At 36.0% G+C, this 19084-nt stretch overlaps 1 protein-coding gene across 7 annotated transcripts in view; it reads left to right on the plus strand.

Annotated features, from left to right (window-relative positions):
- Nucleotides 1–19084, plus strand: part of LOC134531725 (luc7-like protein 3) — a 97245-nt gene that overhangs the window by 13131 nt on the left and 65030 nt on the right. For 5 of the 7 annotated variants that reach the window (XR_010075075.1, XR_010075076.1, XR_010075073.1 and 2 more), the window contains exons 2-4: nucleotides 1242–1487; nucleotides 13783–13989; nucleotides 14085–14246. Coding sequence is in view for 2 of the 7 variants with exons in the window: in XM_063367566.1 (XP_063223636.1) it covers nucleotides 1242–1487; nucleotides 13783–13989; nucleotides 14085–14246 (615 nt within the window). In the remaining 5 variants the exon portion in view is untranslated. Of the gene's footprint in view, nucleotides 1–1241; nucleotides 1488–8262; nucleotides 12674–13782; nucleotides 13990–14084; nucleotides 14247–19084 lie in introns of those variants that run through there. The other 2 variants (XR_010075077.1, XM_063367567.1) reach the window with 1 other exon arrangement.

Genomic DNA, 19084 nt, shown 5'->3' on the forward strand with positions numbered 1-19084 from the left:
TTTAGTATTACATTCACTGAAATAAGATAAGAATGTCCATTTTTGAGTTCAACAGGCTATATAAACCATTGAAAATTTTTCCATACATTAAACTAAATTCCATCACCTCACTCTCATATTGGTTTCATGGAATCAAAATATAGTCTTATTTGACATGGTACTTGAATTATTCTTAAATATAAGTAATTTAACAGCTTTCAACACATGATTAATTCTAATTTTTTTTTACAAAATATAGGCTAAAGTATGTAGTTTAATTTTTCTGTTACTTGTTACGAATATAACTTAGCCTATTTTACTATAGAACTTGGGAAACTCCTAGTTTGCAAGACACAATGGGTCTAGTGTTTCATGAAGATTATTTTCAGATATTTCAGCAAGTTTTTGATTCAACAGAGTTTATCTTGTACTTGATGAGTTTGTGGATATGTATTTACTTAATTTATAATGTGATGGCAAGTCGTTTTACCCGTAAGTGGGTGTTGTGAGCTCACGCAGCGTCACGGCGATGACAACCATGATGTCCACATGCTTGCCAAGGCAGGGTGATTCCGCAGTGGTTTGCTATTGCCTTCTACGGGGTGAAGGTGAAAGGGGCATCACAAACACCCAGGTCTGAGCCCAGGGAAAATGTTGAGAAATCCCCTCCCTGGCCGGGAATCGAACCCGGACCCCTTGGCCCACCAGCCAGACACACTAGCCACCAGACCAAGTGGGCGGACATTTATGTAGTCATATCATACTCATTAACACTTGAGCTTAAATTTTTTTGAGCCGAATTCACATTAAACATCTTGAATATTTTGAAGTAGTAAGGAAATATTCATCTATTGGCATTATTATTCTTTAGTGCTTAACACTGTAAGCTGTAATTCATTTTATGAAAATGAACCCTAATTGTTTATTTTAAATTATTTTCTTGTATTAAATAACAACATTGCAAGCTAGAATAAATGGTAAGGTTTTGAAGCTGTGGTTTTTGACTTTAGTAATAGTTCTTAACTTATATTGTTCCATCCCATATTTTTGGTTTTAACCTATCTATTTTCTAGTCTTTTAATGTTAATGGGAATGTTTTTTTTTAAATTATAGCTTATTGTTACTGCAGTTAATAACTTTCTTGAATTTACAACTTGAGAGCCTTGTATTGTACATGTAAAAGATTTAATTGACGTGGTGGTGCAACTACATTTTGCATAATTATTTTTCCTCAAAGTCTTAAAAAGTGTATTCTGTTCCAGTTTTGCAAGCTCTACATGGTGAAGTTTTGCCCTCATGATCTGTTTGTCAACACAAGAGCTGACCTCGGAGTGTGTCCTAAAGTTCACGATGATGAAGCAAAATCCCTTTACGAGAAATCAGACATATATAAAAAGCAGCTGTACGAAGATGAATTTGTACGCTTCTGCCAAAGTATGTTGAGTGAAGTTGAGAGAAAAATTAATAAAGGTAAACAGAGATTGGCGCTCATTGGAAAACCAGAGGCCGTAAGTATATTTTTCTCATTGAGTATTCTGTCTGCATAAACATAACACCTCTGTTGTGTAACTGTCATTGATAGGCAGGATTGTTACAAGCACAGGTAAATAATTTTGTCATAATTTTTGATTTATGTGCTCTTCAGAAATTTTATAAGTAAATTTTTTACTTGAAGGTTCTGCTTAAGCTCCCGCTTTCTTCCTACTGCACATTGTTCTGTCACATATTATGGTCAAAAGTTGTACCTGTGTATATAGAGTGTGTTCATGCAAGGTCTATACATCCTTCTGCCATAGCTTGTGTTTTAATAGAACCAACATTGCAAACTAGCTATGTGAGTCTCTTCTGTGCTCGGTTCTTACCAGGCATCCATAGGTTGCACCACTACAGCATGTCACACAAAAGAAAGTCACTGCAGGAAAAAAAGCATTTCAATCAACCCTTGGTTAGGTGTGCCTCCATGTGTTGCATGGCCAAGTGCCAGGGGGACAGGTGTCAGCCACTTTTTTAAATTACATTAAATTTTTTATGTTATAGAAAACTTTTTATTTTATCAGTTGTGACCTTTAAAAAAGGGAAAACAATAATACTTATAAAAAAAATTGGAAGAACAGTTATTTGACAAACACTCTTTCAGACATCTTTCAAAAGATCTGTGCATAGTCATTTCTCACATTTTAACAGTACCTTAGTGTAATTTTATTTCTGTGCTTTCTACATGAATAATGATCTTCGGCATTTCTCTTCATGTTTTATCTTGTAGGTCACACTGCTATATCGGATAGGATGGGGTGAATCAGTGGTAAAATTACAAAAATAGTTTAACACTTACGATTTATTAAATAAATTTTAATAATGCTAAAATGTTGCTTATATATTTCTTAACAAAAAGTATTTATGTTAAAATACCTATTACCTACAAAAATAAAAAAAGGAAAATTATGTATCACTTTTTTATTATTGCAAACCTAACTTCTGTTCGTTTTTATAAAACAAAACATGTAAAACACACAGATTTCGGAAAAAAAAATGGTGAAATATATCACAAGAAAAATGATATCTTAAGCTATAATCATCTATACACAATTATTTTTTTATATTAAAGGGCACTTGGGGGGGGGGGGGGTGAAAACTTTACCTCCAAATTACCCCCATATGGGGTAATTGGTGGAACTTTATATTTTTATTTTCCATTTATTGTTAGTTAGAATTATTTCCAAATGTTATAAACAACTTGCTGAAGGCATTTCCTTTGATCCCTTATCTTAATTTGGACATTTGTCAAGTACCACCAGGGGTAAATTGGAGGTAATTTGGCTATATTTATTTGGACATCTGCATGTTGAATCACATTTTATCTCTAATCACTTTTAAAAAAAATACACAATAAACCCTGACTATAAATGCATAACCTTGAAGCATACAGTGATCATAACTCAGAGGAGGCTTCAATCTGCTGGGTAGATAAACAGTAATAAGAAAGATAAGTAAGCTAAATTACTCTAAAGCAGATGTTTCGCCCCTCACAGTAGGATCACCTATGAGTTATTAATTACTGTTTAAAAAAGAAAATGAAAATTATAAAGGTTTATGTTTATTCATATGTTAATAACATAGGTACAGTGTTCGGCGACTGTCCAGTGGTATGTGGCAATGCGGGTCATAGTTATCACCACCTTAGTTTTGCGCAGATAAAAGGTCAGAACAAATTCTTTGACCAGAGAAGTGTGATGATAATATTACCTTAGAAGATGACATTTTGTGTATTTACTCCAATTCCAGTCAGTTCTAGCCACAGCGATCATACTGAAGTGGACTACAGTAAAGACATTATTGTGTAACAAATATCAACAGATTGGATGTTTATTTTAGAGCTTATATAGCTAGGTTAAAAATATGGCCTACCATTGTATTTTTAAGTTATTATTTTCATTTCCTAATTTTTAAGGTAAGAAATTTAGTTTGCTCAGGGCCAAAAACATCAATTTTTGTCAAAGTTCATAAGTTTATAATAAAAAAAATAAAATAATAATACAAATTCTTTAAAAGTTAATAAAAAAGGGTTCTTTTTTAAATCCAATTCAAATAGTTAGTAACTTATAGCAATATGATTTATTTACTTTGTCTTTGATGAGGAGGCCTGTACAAAACTAAAGTGGTCAGAATTGGCAATTTTTATTTTTAAAGTTTTTTGAAGCCTAAATTTTTTTAAAAAATAAAAGTACTTTTTCTGTTAAGGTTATTAGTTGCAATTTTAGCAGAAATTTACCCCACATTTTTAACATTGTCAATGGGGTTTATAGTCATACATCCAAATTACCCCATGTAAGGTAAATGGAAAGTAACTTTTATTTAAATTTTTTATTGGGTAAAATTTTTTTGAAAATTTTATAAAACCACTCAGTGTGATACATTAATGAATTCCCCTACTCTAGCCATTTTTACAATGGGAAAAGTGTTGAGAGTATGAGCATGATTTGTAAGAACTAAATTTTCCACCTATTTATCCCATCGTACCCTACCAAGATCATAGCTGTCAACTCTTACGATTTTCCTGTATAATGTAATAAGTTCACCGGACAAAAAATTATTCACCCCTGGAGAAATCATTTAATACCTTGTAACTTCGCCTCTGGACTTGATAACCGCCAGGATTCTGTTAGGAAATCAGTCCACCAGGTTGTGCAGGGATGTCGCATCCAAGTTAAGCCACTCACTCAGGACTGGAATGTGCAATTCCACCTAATTGGAGGTAAGCTGATGTCAGTGTTTTACCCGCTGTTCCAACATGTCCTACAGATTTTCAATGGGGTTCAAGTCAGTAGATTTTGCAGGCCAATCGAGATGTAATTGGGTGGGGGAGTGTTCATAAAACCAGTCACATATGCATCCAGCCTGTTGAACTTTGCTGTTGTCATCTTGAAAAATCTGGGTATACTCAAGCAGATTTTGACTGAAACGTAACACCTGATCATCCAGAATGTTTAAATAAACATGCTGGTTCATATTAGTCGTCACTGTACTGAGTGGACCCAATCCATGATATGAAAAACACCCCCAAAATATCACAGACCCACCTCCGGTTTGAACCTGACCTTGCACACATCCAAGATGAAATGTTTCATTTGGTCTTAAGTGCACTCAACGTGCATCATTTAAATACAGGCAAAAACATGATTAGTCACACCACATTACTGTCTAAGTTTGATTTCTAGTTGATTGAAGACGTGGAGTTTTATGTGCCTGTGTGAGCAATGGCCTCTTGCAAGGTGACTGACTCCAAATGTTCATTGTATGCAGTTCCCATCACAATGTTCTTCTGCAAACAGGTTGGGATGGACCTTCATTGACTGACTGTAGCAATTCCGTTCAGGTTTGGAAATGATTTTTATTCACAAGCCGTGAAACGCATCTCCGGTCCCTCTTGTCAGGATGTTTTTCCGATACATGTAGCACACCACTGCTTGTAGACATGAATAGTCTGCTGCAAAACACCAACAAATCCAGCAACTTCACACAATGTATGGCCATGGGTATGGCCAAACATGTGTGCCCCTTTTTGCCACTGTCACATCCTTACTACCTATCATATACACTGCCCCCTTGAAACATCAGTGTCTCACTGATCGCTACTGCCTTATGCTCACGTAGAGGCAGTGCGCATGTGGTTGAGCATGGGACTCATTCACTATGCCATCTGTGTGTGCATCTAGGGTGGCTAATTTTTTGTTTGGTGAGCTTATATTTGGCCCTATTGTACGATCATGTGTATTTTTCTTCCGGAAATCATTACTTTTGGAGTGTGTTTCATTGTTTTGGATGTACCATATTAATAAAACTTGCACAATCTTTCATAAAATATGTCTTGATAAAGCAGGGTGCACTGCTTATCCAAAACTGCAACGTTGCATGGCAATGCCGCATACCACAAGTTTTGATAAAGCTCTAAGTTTGGGAAACCTGCTGTTGGTAATTGGAAGACTTTTTGAGTGACAAATTTCACAAAGAAAAGTCGGTAAGTTTCACATTGTGGAACATAAATATAAAATAAAGATCTGGAATGGGACCTTTAGGATAAAATGAGTAGAATATAAAATATTGACCTTAGTTTAAAAATGTGTTTATAAGACACTGTACTGTCACAAAAAGTAGATTGCCATTGTCTAATAAATTATCTTGGTAGTGTTCCCACTGATAGGGAAAACCAAAGGTGTATTCAAAACATGCAAAACACAGGGAAGTGGTCAGTATCTAAGTACTAAAGGGTATCATTAATTTCTCATACTGTAAGTCCTCGGTTTACGTCGGGGTTACGTTCCTGAAAACCGCGACGTAAATAGAAACGACGCAAAATGAGCCATGTTTCATGCCACCGGCTGGCCACGGCCCAAGGTCGGCCGGAAGCGCTGGCATACAGACGTAACAACGGGCAATTTTATCAGCAAATGACAACCGACAGCGTGGGAAACAAGTCCAACTAGTACTTATCAGCTTTATAGAATGGTTATTTAACCAGCTGCTTTATTACCTTTATTGATTGAAATATAAAAACAGATATATAGTACATACTGTACGTAATATAAACGCAAAATGCATTCAAAGTGTAAGGATACAAAGTGGTTTAGCGCTACACAGATTTTACTTTGAGTCATTCGCGGGAAAAAACAACTGTTTTCTTTTGGAGGCTGGTAAGAACAAAGTCAAAAGAAATGCATACATACAATAAAAGTACTATAAGTATGACAAACATTGAGAGCCCTTGATTTAAAATAATCACATGAAGTAATAAACACCTAAAAGAGGTTATACAATAGCGCGGCGCAATTCTTACAATTTACGTACGGGAATAATTCTAATAAAAATCAATGTAAAATATTTTTCATGAAAAACACTACTTTAAATTTACGTCGCAAACAATATAAATTATATCATTTTACGTAACATTTTAAATGAAAAAGCTCTGAATACACTACACATTGTGAATAGAATTCCAAAAAGGAAGACGTGACAAGTTTGTCAATTTATTCCGAGTCACTTTGAACATTTTCTGATTCCTTTCCTACACACATGGAAGCTGTCGCCGCCTTTGATGGTAGTATTGCATCACCGCGCGTAGAGCAGGAAGCGTCCCTCATGATGTATGATAAGATAAGGCGGTGAACGTGTAGCTTACGCTACATAGCATAAATTAACTACCGAAGGAAACAAAGAATTATAAACGAATTATATACGGTGTTTTGGTTAAAATAAAGATTTACGGTCATTTTAAACGACGTTATTGTGAATCGGTGACAACTTAAATTGAAGATTGAGTACTCAAACATTAGCGACGATAATCTGAAACGACGTAAATCGGTACGACGTAAATAGAGGACTTACTGTACTACACATTATGGTAATGTCATAAATTCATTTGCTGATATTAATCAGTATTCAATTTTCTATAACATTAATTAAGTAGACGAGTCGTAGGTGTTGATTATGTGATGATGGAGGGGAGGGGTGCCAGCAGTCTCCCAAAGGAGTCGCTAGCAGGGAGAGGGGTGGGCCAGCTGTCTCCGAAGAGTTGCTTGCTCAGAGAGGAAGGAGTAATAATTATTCTGTGATCACTGGTTAAGGTTTATTCCCTCAGATTGTTCTTGGGTAATGATCTCTGCCAGGACAAGTTTGTCAGGGTTAAATATACAACTAGGTCACAGTTTAGTCCCTGATCTGTCTTTACATTACATATCTCCAAACCCTATTAATGCAGTACATCTTATTGGACAGGATACAGGTTACATAATGCACACTAAGTTGTTTATAGTCCGTATCCTACATAACACTTTGATATTATCACAGATTAGTTTATGATGTTAGCTACGAATGTTCGTAACTGCCATCTATGGGCGACTGTGGTACTAACCTGTCCATAGAGGTCGCGATACTACTGTATAGCACACTTAGTTCGTAGGCCCTTCCCTAGTGTGTGGAAGCACTTGCCTAGATTAAGATGGTGGACATAATAAAGTGTAAGGGATACAAACAACTGGCTATTTATTTGATGCAGATTTATACATCTATAGGCCTAGTCTTTAGTTTCAACACAATCAATAATGTGTCATTTCAAAGTTTTATCAAACAAATGTATTTGTTATATTTATTAGCCTGAAAGTGTTGGTTACACAGTGATAAAAATAACTGTGCAAAACTGCGTAATGTGTAAGAAAACATTTTGTCAAATTTTAATATGTATGTTCGTCAAATTGTGTTTTGATAGTAATTTTTATTAAGTGTATATATGTTATTTTGCCAGGTAGAACTGTAAGAAAGGGAAAAACTGTTATAAGGATCAGGGGAAACCAGGGAAATTACTTGAATTAAGAGAGTGGGAACCCTTCCCTGCTCGTGAGGTTAGCTGCATCGTAGGTGGCAGGTTGTACCATCAGGTGCTCTGCATTGCAGCAGGCATCATCAGGGCGGAGAAATCTGCTGTTGATGGCCAATGGCTATTACCATGTATTTAAATAAAGCGTGCCACCGGAAAATAAATGAACGTACATAAACCCTTAATTAAATTAGCCTACTGGCTGAAAACAATAAAATTACATAATTAATTTAATATTAAATAAAGTCTGCCTCGGGAATGTTCGTCCACGCTGGGCATCATTCGGGAGCGAAGCACTGTCACACTGGTGGGCGCTGGCCGACACGCATACACACATACACACATACATACACACTACGGCGGGTGGTTTGAAACACCCGGGTCATAGAGGGTGGTGGTGGTGGGAGTACGGGCCTGCAAGGGCGGGGCGTGAGGCACATCGGGCTTAGGGAGGGCGTAGCCCCGGCCGATGTCAGTTTGTCCCTCATACGTTCCTAAACCATTCATCCGATTGAGATGAAACTTTGCACACTTGACCTTTGAAACATGAGGAAGATCACTATCTAGGTGCAATTTCAATGAAGTTAACCCTTAAGCAGAATTTAATTATACTTGATGATATTTTTCCATTTAATTTTTATGCATCGTTCATCCGATCTATATGAAATTTTGAATACTTGACCTTAGAAACATGAGGATGTTTACTGTCTAGGTGAGATAATGTACAATGTGTGGCGTGCTAGTCATATCCACGGAGGTATTAGTCTATGGAATGGTGTCTGTTCTGAAATTGAAGTCAAATGGTTAGCAATTGGATAGCAAAACTAATTGTAACCGTATAAAGGAAAATATATCTATAGATATAATATATAAATAAATGTTTGTCCCTTATGCGTTTATATACCAATATATCATAAAATCTGATTGCAATGAAACTTGGTGAGTTGTTAGTTGTTATGAGAATGCCCGCAAAGGTTATTAAGTTAGTGCAAGCATTTTACAATAGGTGGTGTCTGAATCGTTTCAACAAATTTGTGTACATATTTCATATAGTTAGTGGCAGTTCATGTATTTTTGTTGTATGAGTGCGCACTCATGACAGAATTGAATTAAATATAAAAGAGTGATTGAGAAGATAGTGATAGAGGGGGATAGAGGGAGATAGAGAACTAGAGCAGCATAGAGATTGAGATAGAGATATATAGATGTATAGAGATACATATATATATATAGATAGAGGTATAAGTATATCAAGAAAAATAGTTGGAGATAGAGAGATAAGGGATAGGATGAAGAGAGATAGAGCTAGGATAAAGAAAGATAGAGAGGTAGGATAGAGAGATAGAGGGAGAGAGAGATATAGATGTGTATATACATGTAGATAGAGCAGCATAGATGTACAGAGATATACATATATAATTAGAGATGTATAGAGTTAGAGAGATATAGAGAGATACTTTGTGTTGAGGGCTATCTTCTCGACTGCTTCACGGGGAAAGATGTTTAGATGGGCGCCACCACGTGAAATGGGCACGTGGACCCCGGCCGATACTCTCTCTCAGGGCGTGATGTGACCCATGTGGGACGAGTTACCAGCCCTATTGATTCGCTTATGTCGATCTACACCAAACCTGGCCCGCTCTAGGCGTCGGGCACACCACACTTGTACAAAGGTTGGATTCTCATTACGTAAAATATAACTCACGACTCGGTTAAAATTTAGGTTTAATAACATAAATCACGCCTCCCTACACGTTCTCCATTAAAACAGTAAAAGGCCTGGGCACGGATCAGCTTAGGTAAAGCATGGGCCAACCATGTGGCCATGCGCTATGAGTCTCCTGTGAACTGCGACAAAGAAGCTTGTAACGAGTTATATAAATATTTAATTAAACGTCCCACCGACCGAGTGTGGCCCCGAGGGCTAGAGATTGAAATTATTTAGGAACAAATTATAAAACAGAAAATACTTGATCAGATGCACAAAGATTGCGGCCCCCGGGGTGCCGACGTGTCTACTCTCGATGGCTGTTGAAGAGGAACTGGCTACACTACCCTCGCAATGGCGCACTTCCACCGTACAAAAACCGTTACGTTAGTTAATGATCCCGTGCCCCGGCTAAAGTGAACATAATTACAAACACATTTAATTACAAAACACAGTACTCTTAATTAAAAACCATTAACACTTCTGTAATTATTTAACGTGAGACTTAAAAGAATCACAACTGAGGTCAAGTTCCGGTCCGTGCGGATTCGTCCGCGCAACGTCTGTAAAACTAGAATATATTTTTAAATTAAGTAAAAGAGCACGTTGGCTTGAACATAAAACCACTGGGGCTAAAAATAAAACGTTACAATAATTAATTAGGTACATAATTAGGGGCCGTCGCACTGCTTCTACAGCGCCCTCATGAGGGAGGTCCTGGCGCGCAATTCAAAACGAACACATGTTCGCGGTGAAATGCGGGAGGGAAAAGTGAGGAAGGGAGCGGAGCCTGTCCAGGCTCAGGGCGAAGCCCCGGCAGACGTCAGTGTATGTGTACCTACTTCAAATAAATTATAATAAAAAATTGAATGAGGTATGGTAGTGCATGCCAGCATATATATATATATTTAGTACTCCACAGAAAATATATATAAAGAAAATAAGCAGTATATTCATAAACTAAGTAAAAAAAATTGGGAACAAGTAAACTGTAAATCACAACTAACATTTTGTAAATATTCACAACTGGGAAAGAATAATTGAAAGAGTGGTATTTGTGATGCAGAATTTATTAGCAAAATCTGACTTCTTTCCTGTCTGGGGTTTATAGCATGCAAAATTTCTAGTTTTGTGGCAAGAGAAATTGCTTTTTTTAATTAAAGTGAATTATCATCATAAATTTAATGTGCAATGGTTTGTTCAACCATACTTAGCTAATTTATCAGTAAATTAATTTAATCCATCACAATTTTCCTTTAAATGAGAAAACACATGCAGTTAAGTTTGTTTTGACAAATTTACGAAACAACACTCATAAATGCCCACAGATTTAATTTTCGTAGCACTTTCATGAAAACTATAACAGCATTCATACATGGCAATGATAAGACATTTTCACAGAACTCCGATGTACAATTGTGTAAGTGAATGTAACATGGCAGTGATCACATATTTTCACAGAACCCAGGCGTACATTTTTGTGAGTGTAGAGGGAGACAAATTTTATATATGATGATTAGAACAAAGTTAGTAGCTTGACCAACCAAAGTGTTTTTTTTTGTTCATCTTTGGTACACTTGTATCAAAGTGTGTCCAAGTGTGTACATCGTTCTCAGGTCATTTGTAAAATGGCAGTAGTATTGTTTATTTGTCAGAACCGTAATATACTTATGAAGCAAATAGAAAATTATTACAATTCTACAGAAAGCATCTGAAAAATATTTATTTTCTTTCGTAGTAGCAAGATTTTTGGCGGGACAGGTAAAAAATACTTTGTTCTTTTGGGTTACAAATACATAGGGTTATATGGCGTTTTAATGGGACCTAATAGCTGCTTTGTCGTACCACATTACCCAAAATGGAATTATATAATTTTTAAATAGCATATTTTATTAGCATTACTTTGTTTCTTCTTACTCTATACTACAGTAAGTCCTCGGTTTAGGTCGGGGTTACGTTCCTGAAAACCGCGACGTAAATAGAAACGACGCAAAATGAGCCATGTTTCATGCCACCGGCCGGCCACGGCCCAAGGTCGGCCGGAAGCGCTGGCATACAGACGTGACAACGGGCAATTTTATCAGCAAATGACAACCGACAGCGTGGGAAACAAGTCCAACTAGTACTTCTCAGCTTTATAGAATGGTTATTTAACCAGCTGCTTTATTACCTTTATTGATTGAAATATACAAACAGATATATAGTATATACTGTACGTAAGAGCAGGAAGCGTCCCTCATGATGTATAATAAGATAAGGCGGTGAACGTGTAGCTTACGCTACATAGCATAAATTAACTACCGAAGGAAACAAAGAATTATAAACAATTTATATACGGTGTTTTGGTTAAAGTAAAGATTTACGGTCATTGTAAATGACGTTATTTTGAATCGGCGACAACTTAAATTGAAACATGAGTACTCAAACATTAGCGACGTTAATCCGAAACGACGTAAATCGGTACGACGTAAATAGAGGACTTACTGTATATCTAAATCAATAAGGGCAACCTAACCTACAATGACTGCAACACTTGACATTTGCAAACATAACTTCATCTCTTCAGTTACTCATCAAAAATAATTTTTCTGTGGGCTTTATTATTTCTAGCCCTAATTTTATCTTACTGCATTCATAAGTTGATGGTATGATCACTTAACTGTAATATTTTGACGTATTACTTTTACATAAAACCTAAAAAAAAGTTAATTTGATTGTCTCTTATTAGAACATTAGCTACATTTGCAGTATATGAATGGTAAAGACCATGGGCTACTATGTCTAATTGGTTGCTTCACTTCACTGTGAGCCTACAGAACAAAGTTCACAATTACTTGCCTCGTGTAGCAATAATTTATTTCTAAAAGTTAAAAATGTTATTAGTTTATGCACTTTTATCTTTTGTACTTGTTTCTCATTTTAAATAAAAAAATGATTTTTAGTATTAACCAGGTTGTTTTGTTTTTCCTATGACAGTGTCAATTTTCACAAATTTGGATGGCAGCAAATGATTCTTGAGACAATAGCAAATTATTTTGCTAGATGAATGTGTAGTACATATCTTAAAAAGGATAAATTGTTAACCTCCATGAATGGATGCAATTCATTTTACAATAGAGGTACCTTTTATACTTTTATACTTATCAAAAAATCTCTCTTTTCTAACCCAATTTTCTTTGTTCATTTTACAACCTGTACACTGGACAGATGGTGCGATTGATAATTGCTTGTTTTGGTTTTTATTGGGAGTTTTTCATTCAAATTGAATTTTAATGAAGTGTTTCTCGGATTTCAAGACTGCTTTAAGGTCCTAAAAATGGATGTTTCCTTAGAATACTTTTAACTTAACAGAATGACTGGTCACGAAAGTCACCAAAGCAGCAATGGTTCTGGAAGTTATGAAATTTCCAGTAACCTTTTGCTAACTTATATTTTTTTATGCCTCACTTCAGTTTGTTGTATGTAGAAATTATCTCCGAAATTGTTTTAGCTGTATAATCTAAAAAATCAGTACTTTCCTGCGAATAGTAGAAAAGTTCATATTACATGTTTAATTTTGGATATATATCTGGGGTTTAAAAATCACTGTTTGATAAAAAAAAAAGCTTAAGAAAATTTTGTTAAAAGGTTCTGAAAAAGTCCAGAAATTGGTTCAGTAGCTATTTTTGGACACCCTGTTTCTCATGTCTAATATAGAATGTCATTTAAAAAAAAAAAATGATTTGGTCATTGGAGCCTTAGGAAGACATCTTGATTTAAGTTCGCCTTGAAGCCAGTTTGAATAGACAAAGTGAATGTTTTAAAGAGCAGTGATTTATTGCATAAAAATTTCAGAGAAACTTCACTATTTCCAAAAACCACCATTATGAAACGTCAGTGTCACACTCAAGCAATGGTGAATAAAGAAACATCGCTATGCGGTAGTTTACACAAACATTTGTGTGATCATTAGGAAGCACCTTTAACATGTATTCCATGTATATATATATATATATTTTTTTTCAATGGGTTGGATTAGTGGTCTCAACTCATCCAGGTGGTCCTGGCAAGGTTAGACACTTATTTTTTACCAGTGTTATTTTTTTCTTCATTCCATTTGCCATTCATTATTTCAGTGATTCATTGCAGTGTGATGTGGTGTCTCGATGTAAAGGAGACAGTGACCCTTGGTGTGTATGAGCTAGTGCAGGAGTAGCCCTGAGGCACGCTGCGACTGTTTGCCCGGCAGGTGACCCTCTCCCCAGCCCAGACCCAGCGCAACGAGGAGCAGATATCGTTCCTGACGGAGAAGATAAACAAGCTGGTGGCGGAGGCGGAACAGATGGGCACCCAGGGGCAGGTGGAGCAGGCACAGGGCCTTATGAAGCTCTGCGATCAGTTGAAGGATGAGCGCGAGCAGCTGAGAGGCAGCAATGACAACAGTCACTGGCAGCAGGTAATGGCAACGTAGTTGTACTGCATTATGAGGAAAATCTGAAAAGTCCTTTTGGCTGTTAGCTAATTCATTTTTTGTAATGTTACTTCTTTCAGACGGCCGAGTTGGCAGCAGCTCAGGAAAAACAGATGGAGGTGTGCGAAGTGTGTGGGGCGTTCCTCATAGTCGGAGATGCACAACAACGAATCGATGACCACCTAATGGGGAAACAGCATGTCGGGTATGCCCGATTGAAGGCAGCACTGGATGAGATTACGGTGGGTATGACATGGCTATGATTTAATTTATTTGGATGGGGTTAGTACATTGGGTGCCAAACTTTTTAGATTGAAACCCTAAATAAATTCTCTTATCAGTTCTGTGACTCAAAACAAGGCCTGTGTGGATTCCAGATTTTTCAGTCTCGTATCCTTCAAATTATTAGACCCGAAACAGACTTTTGAAATCACGGTATTTTTTGTATGTTTCTGTTACTTAGCGTAGCGATACAATTATCATGCTGTATAGGTAAACAAACATATTCTTTCAGTGAGACTGTCTCTCAGTGTAATAACGCACATAAAATGTAAGTCATAAATTATAGTTACATTGAATTTGAGGAGAAATAGGAACTGTAAGATGCAATCTTAGTTTCATCAATTTTTTGGCCATAACTTAATTTGGTTAAGTTTTGTCTTTGTTAAAGCATTGTATATGTATTTAATTAGAATTCCTGGAGCTCATACTGCTTGGCTTCTATACACATTTTCCTCTATGATCTCAGCTTTAACCATTAAGTAGTTTCAAATAGTAACAAAGCAAACTGTTATGGCTCAAACATCGTTGAAACAATGACATCTTTCAGTTTCTTTCATATAGGGGAAGCCGGGGTAAAAAGAGACACAAGGGGTAATAAGAGACAAAAAAAAATTATATTAGATTTATTTCTAGTCTTATGTCTTCAATAAAATTATATCATACTCAACAAACTAAGTGAATCTTTCTCAATTATTTTGAAATTTTTCCATTAACAATTTACTGTGAAATTATTTTTTTGAAAGTTTATAAAAACCGGTGTCTCTTATTACCCTATCAGGGGGAATAAGAGACATACCTTTCACTGTCCACAGAAACACTGTATAAAATGATTGGGGGATATAAGAGACATATTCAGAAAATTCTAAAGCTCCCAATTTTTTGAAATAAAAAATATATGTGCTGGTTCTCAAAATACATTAGAATGAAAAATGCTTTCTGAAAGATGGTTTCTAAAATTCATTTATGCTAATAACAAATAGCAAACAAGCAATAACCCCCATTTTAAAGGTTCAAAGGAATGTACAGAATCAATACATATGCTTATCAAATGAAAATCATAAGTACTTTTGATATTTAATTTTTTGTGACAATTCCAAAAACATACCAAAAATAGGGCATTTTGTCATTGAAATACAGAACAGTTTTATTTGAAAAATTATTTTGTACCTTACAGTTAACTATTATAGTGTCAAATGATAAGTAAATAGTAAACAAACATCTAAAAAGATTGTAAACTCTTTTGTAACCTAAACTTAGCTCAGTTTACAATAAAAAGATTCTGTATACTGCATGCCTAATAGGCCTAATGTAACTTGATAAGTCAAATGAAAGTCATATTAAAAGATAGGACCTAGCAATATAAAATTTAGGCTTATAAAATTAATAGGCCTATTCTTTTTTTTTTAAAAAAAACTTTGCACTAAGTTTCCCAGGCCTAGTTTGAGCTTACTTTTTGAAACTTTTCTTGAGTTTGCTGTACACCAAACGTATTTTTTGTAACTCCCTTCGAGTAACCTGGAAAGGACCATTCCCCTTTAAATTTATGGGTCCGTAGAACACGTATTTAGATGTTATTGTTTGTATATCATCATGAGGAGGCCAATTAAATCCATTAAGTTCTTTTTTCAAGAACTTAACCTTACAAAGTCCTTCATCTGGAAAGTCAATAACTCGCCCAATGTACCAGTCCAAATAGTAGTACACAGCATAGTACAGTTCTAGTCTAGGAACAACACTACTTGGATGAAATTCTTCAGGCACACTGTCGTCCGATGAAATTAATTCTTCAAGGCGTAATGGCGAGTCTTCATCCGTTTCAATAGGTAAATCATCACTAAGTTCAGAATCAGAGGATGAATTTGCAGATTTCCGTTTAGGCCTAACTGATTTCTTGCGTACTGTAACCTTAGACTTTGAGTTGTCACTTTCTTGCTTTTTTCCAGATTTCTTCCTTTCTGTCTTCTCATTCTTTTTATTTTGATTTTCCTCAGACTTTCTAATCCTTTCCATGACCTTCACTGATGTCAGGATTTCACCCTTTTGTTCTGAAACTTTCTTCCTCTTTCCTGTAAGGCCTACTTTCGGTGTGGATTTCATTATGTTTTCAGTAAGTTTGTACCGAATGAAACTCTCAAATTTGGTTTGATGCTGCACACGATCTTCTGCTGACCATGAAGAACACCCTGGTTGACCTTCTTCTGAAAGTGGAGAAGCCAAAATCTCACCTATGTTGTCTGTTTCTCTTTCTTGTTCAGCAGAATCAAGGACAGTTGAAGTATGGAGAGCTTCAGATACATCTGAATTTGCTGAAGGTCCATTTTGAGAAGCAGGCCAAGGAGTACTTGCAGTTTCCACCGTAGATTTGTGCGTACACAGAACAGAAGTTGAAACAGGCGGAGGTCTAGGTGCACTGGGAGATGTCTCTGGTAAAACTCGTGAAGCCTTAGCTTTTTCAATCCCATTGAATCTCTGAAGTTTTATGGGGTTATAGGCCTCCTCAGGAAATTTGCTTGCGTCTGCAGGAAAGAGCCCAGTATGAAGAAATCCGGAAATCAAAAGTCTAGGTGGGAAATGTTCCTCCCACAGTCTCTTAATGTTTCTGGAAAACTCTTCTTTGGGTAGCGGAGTGCCAGGGTGAAGTCTGTTCCACTGCACCATCAGAGTATTCCAAGCTCCTTTCAGGGGTTTAAATACTGTCAAATCTAATGGCTGCATGAAATGTGTCATGTTAGGTGGGAGTTTAATCAAGATCACATCATTGTCATAAGCCATTTTAATGAGAGGATAACTCACATGAAATGCAACACCATCAAAGAAAAGGATTACTTTCTTGCCATTGCGATGTTCCTTTGAAGGGATGTGCTTCAGAAACAATTCGGAAAACCAATTTGCGAAAATGGAGCCCTCCATCCATCCTTTTTTTTGGGCTGTATATGCTGTGCCTGGATAGTCATCTTTTGGAATCCAGGTACTCCATACATACGTTCCCGAGAAGATTATGAATGGTGGCATCTTTGTGCCATCTGCTGCTCCACATGCTAGTACAGTGGTGTTTGATTTGCCTGATCCTGCTATATGCTTCGAAACTCTTTTCGTACCTTTCTTAGCTATGACGCGAACTTCGCTGGGATCGTGTGAAAATGAGGTCTCATCACAATTGTAAACATAACTACGGTCTGTTTCTGTTATTTTTTCTTTTGCGTACAGTTTCTGGACCTCTTGGTAGAAGCCATAAACTACGAAAGGGTCTGCTCCTCTTACACGTTGGTTGCTCAACTTTTCACCTTTTCTAATTCTCAGGTGAGGATGTCTTTTGAAAAATAAATTGAGCCAGTCATAAGATGGTTTACTGTTGTGCCATCTGGTATTCAATTTGCTGTGCTCAACATATTCTTTCACTAACTCCAATGTTTCACTTCTAGTTAACCCTTCCCCGTGAACTGCACACACTTCTAAATATTTGGCCATATCTGCTTCTTCATCTTCTGAGATTTCTTGTTTACGCCCGCCTCCAATTTCTTTTTCAGGGTTCTTGTAATGTTTGCCTAAAGTTGATACAGGAACATTAAATTTGTCTGCTGCTGCTCTTATTGACACTCCTTTCTTTACTTCTAAAATTGCTTTTTTCATGTCCTTAGGGTCAAACTGACACAGAATGTTTTTCTTTTTATAATGTCTTGGCATTGTGTAAATTGTCTTTTCACTGTTGTCACTTTTTTCACTTTTACATTGTTAGTTCACTTAGTTTTCTAATAAACAGACCTGAAACAAAAGAAAATAATTCTGACGGGGTAATAAGAGACCAGTGTCTATTATTACCCCTACTAAATCTTAAACTGGGGTTATAAGAGACATGCCCAGAATTAGTAAAATAAGAAGGTTTTGAATAACTTCACAAATTCTATATCAAATGTCATAATCTCAGTCAAAAAGCTATGTACATATCACTTCCAAAAATCTTACGAAATTTACACAAGGTTTTTTTTTGTAAAATAGTTGCGAACTTTTAAGTTAAGTTTAAAGTAAACATTTTTTTGCATGTCATTTATGAAGTAAAAATCAAGAAAATAATTACCAAGCAGGTAAGTAATAATAAATTAAAGATGTTGAAGTAATAATTTCATATTTTTAAACTTACTTTTATTGATATTTAAGGTGACATTTTGCCCTTGTCTCTTATAACCCCTGTATCTTAATACCCCGGCCTCCCCTATTGGTGTTACTGTTTTTTGCTGGTTAAAATTTTAAAATTTCTGGCCATTCGTGTGTTAAAAGCCAATTACAGTAAAACAAGTCATGCAAGCGAAATGTGTTAACGTTATAAAACAAAATATGTTAAAACTGTAGACTATAAAGAACAAATTACATTTGAATCATTAGAAAAATATATACATATGAATGCCAAAAATGCTGAACCAGAAAATTAGTATGTACCTTCGCCATCAAGATTTTGATGCAAGCAATGATTGGCCTACCTATTTCAAGGTTTGATGCTAATAATCAAATAATGACCCATTAACCTTATTCATATTTAGTGTAGCACTAAGATTTTCTTTTGCTCTATAAGAACCAGAACCAAGAACCAATATTCTTGATTTAAAACAGAACTGACCAATAAAAACTAGGACTGCACAGTCCTACTTAAAATATCAATTTATGCACAGTTATGGACTACACCTTCTGAACTGGGCTGTAACCCTTGAGATACTTTCTGCAACCCCTTCAAAGCACTTTAGTCTCTTCAACCCCTTTGAAGCATTTTAGCCAGTGTTAATGCTTAATTTTAAGCCATATAAAA

This window comes from Bacillus rossius, chromosome 5 (assembly GCF_032445375.1).
Source record: "Bacillus rossius redtenbacheri isolate Brsri chromosome 5, Brsri_v3, whole genome shotgun sequence".
In the NCBI taxonomy this organism is placed as follows: Eukaryota; Metazoa; Arthropoda; class Insecta; order Phasmatodea; family Bacillidae; genus Bacillus; species Bacillus rossius.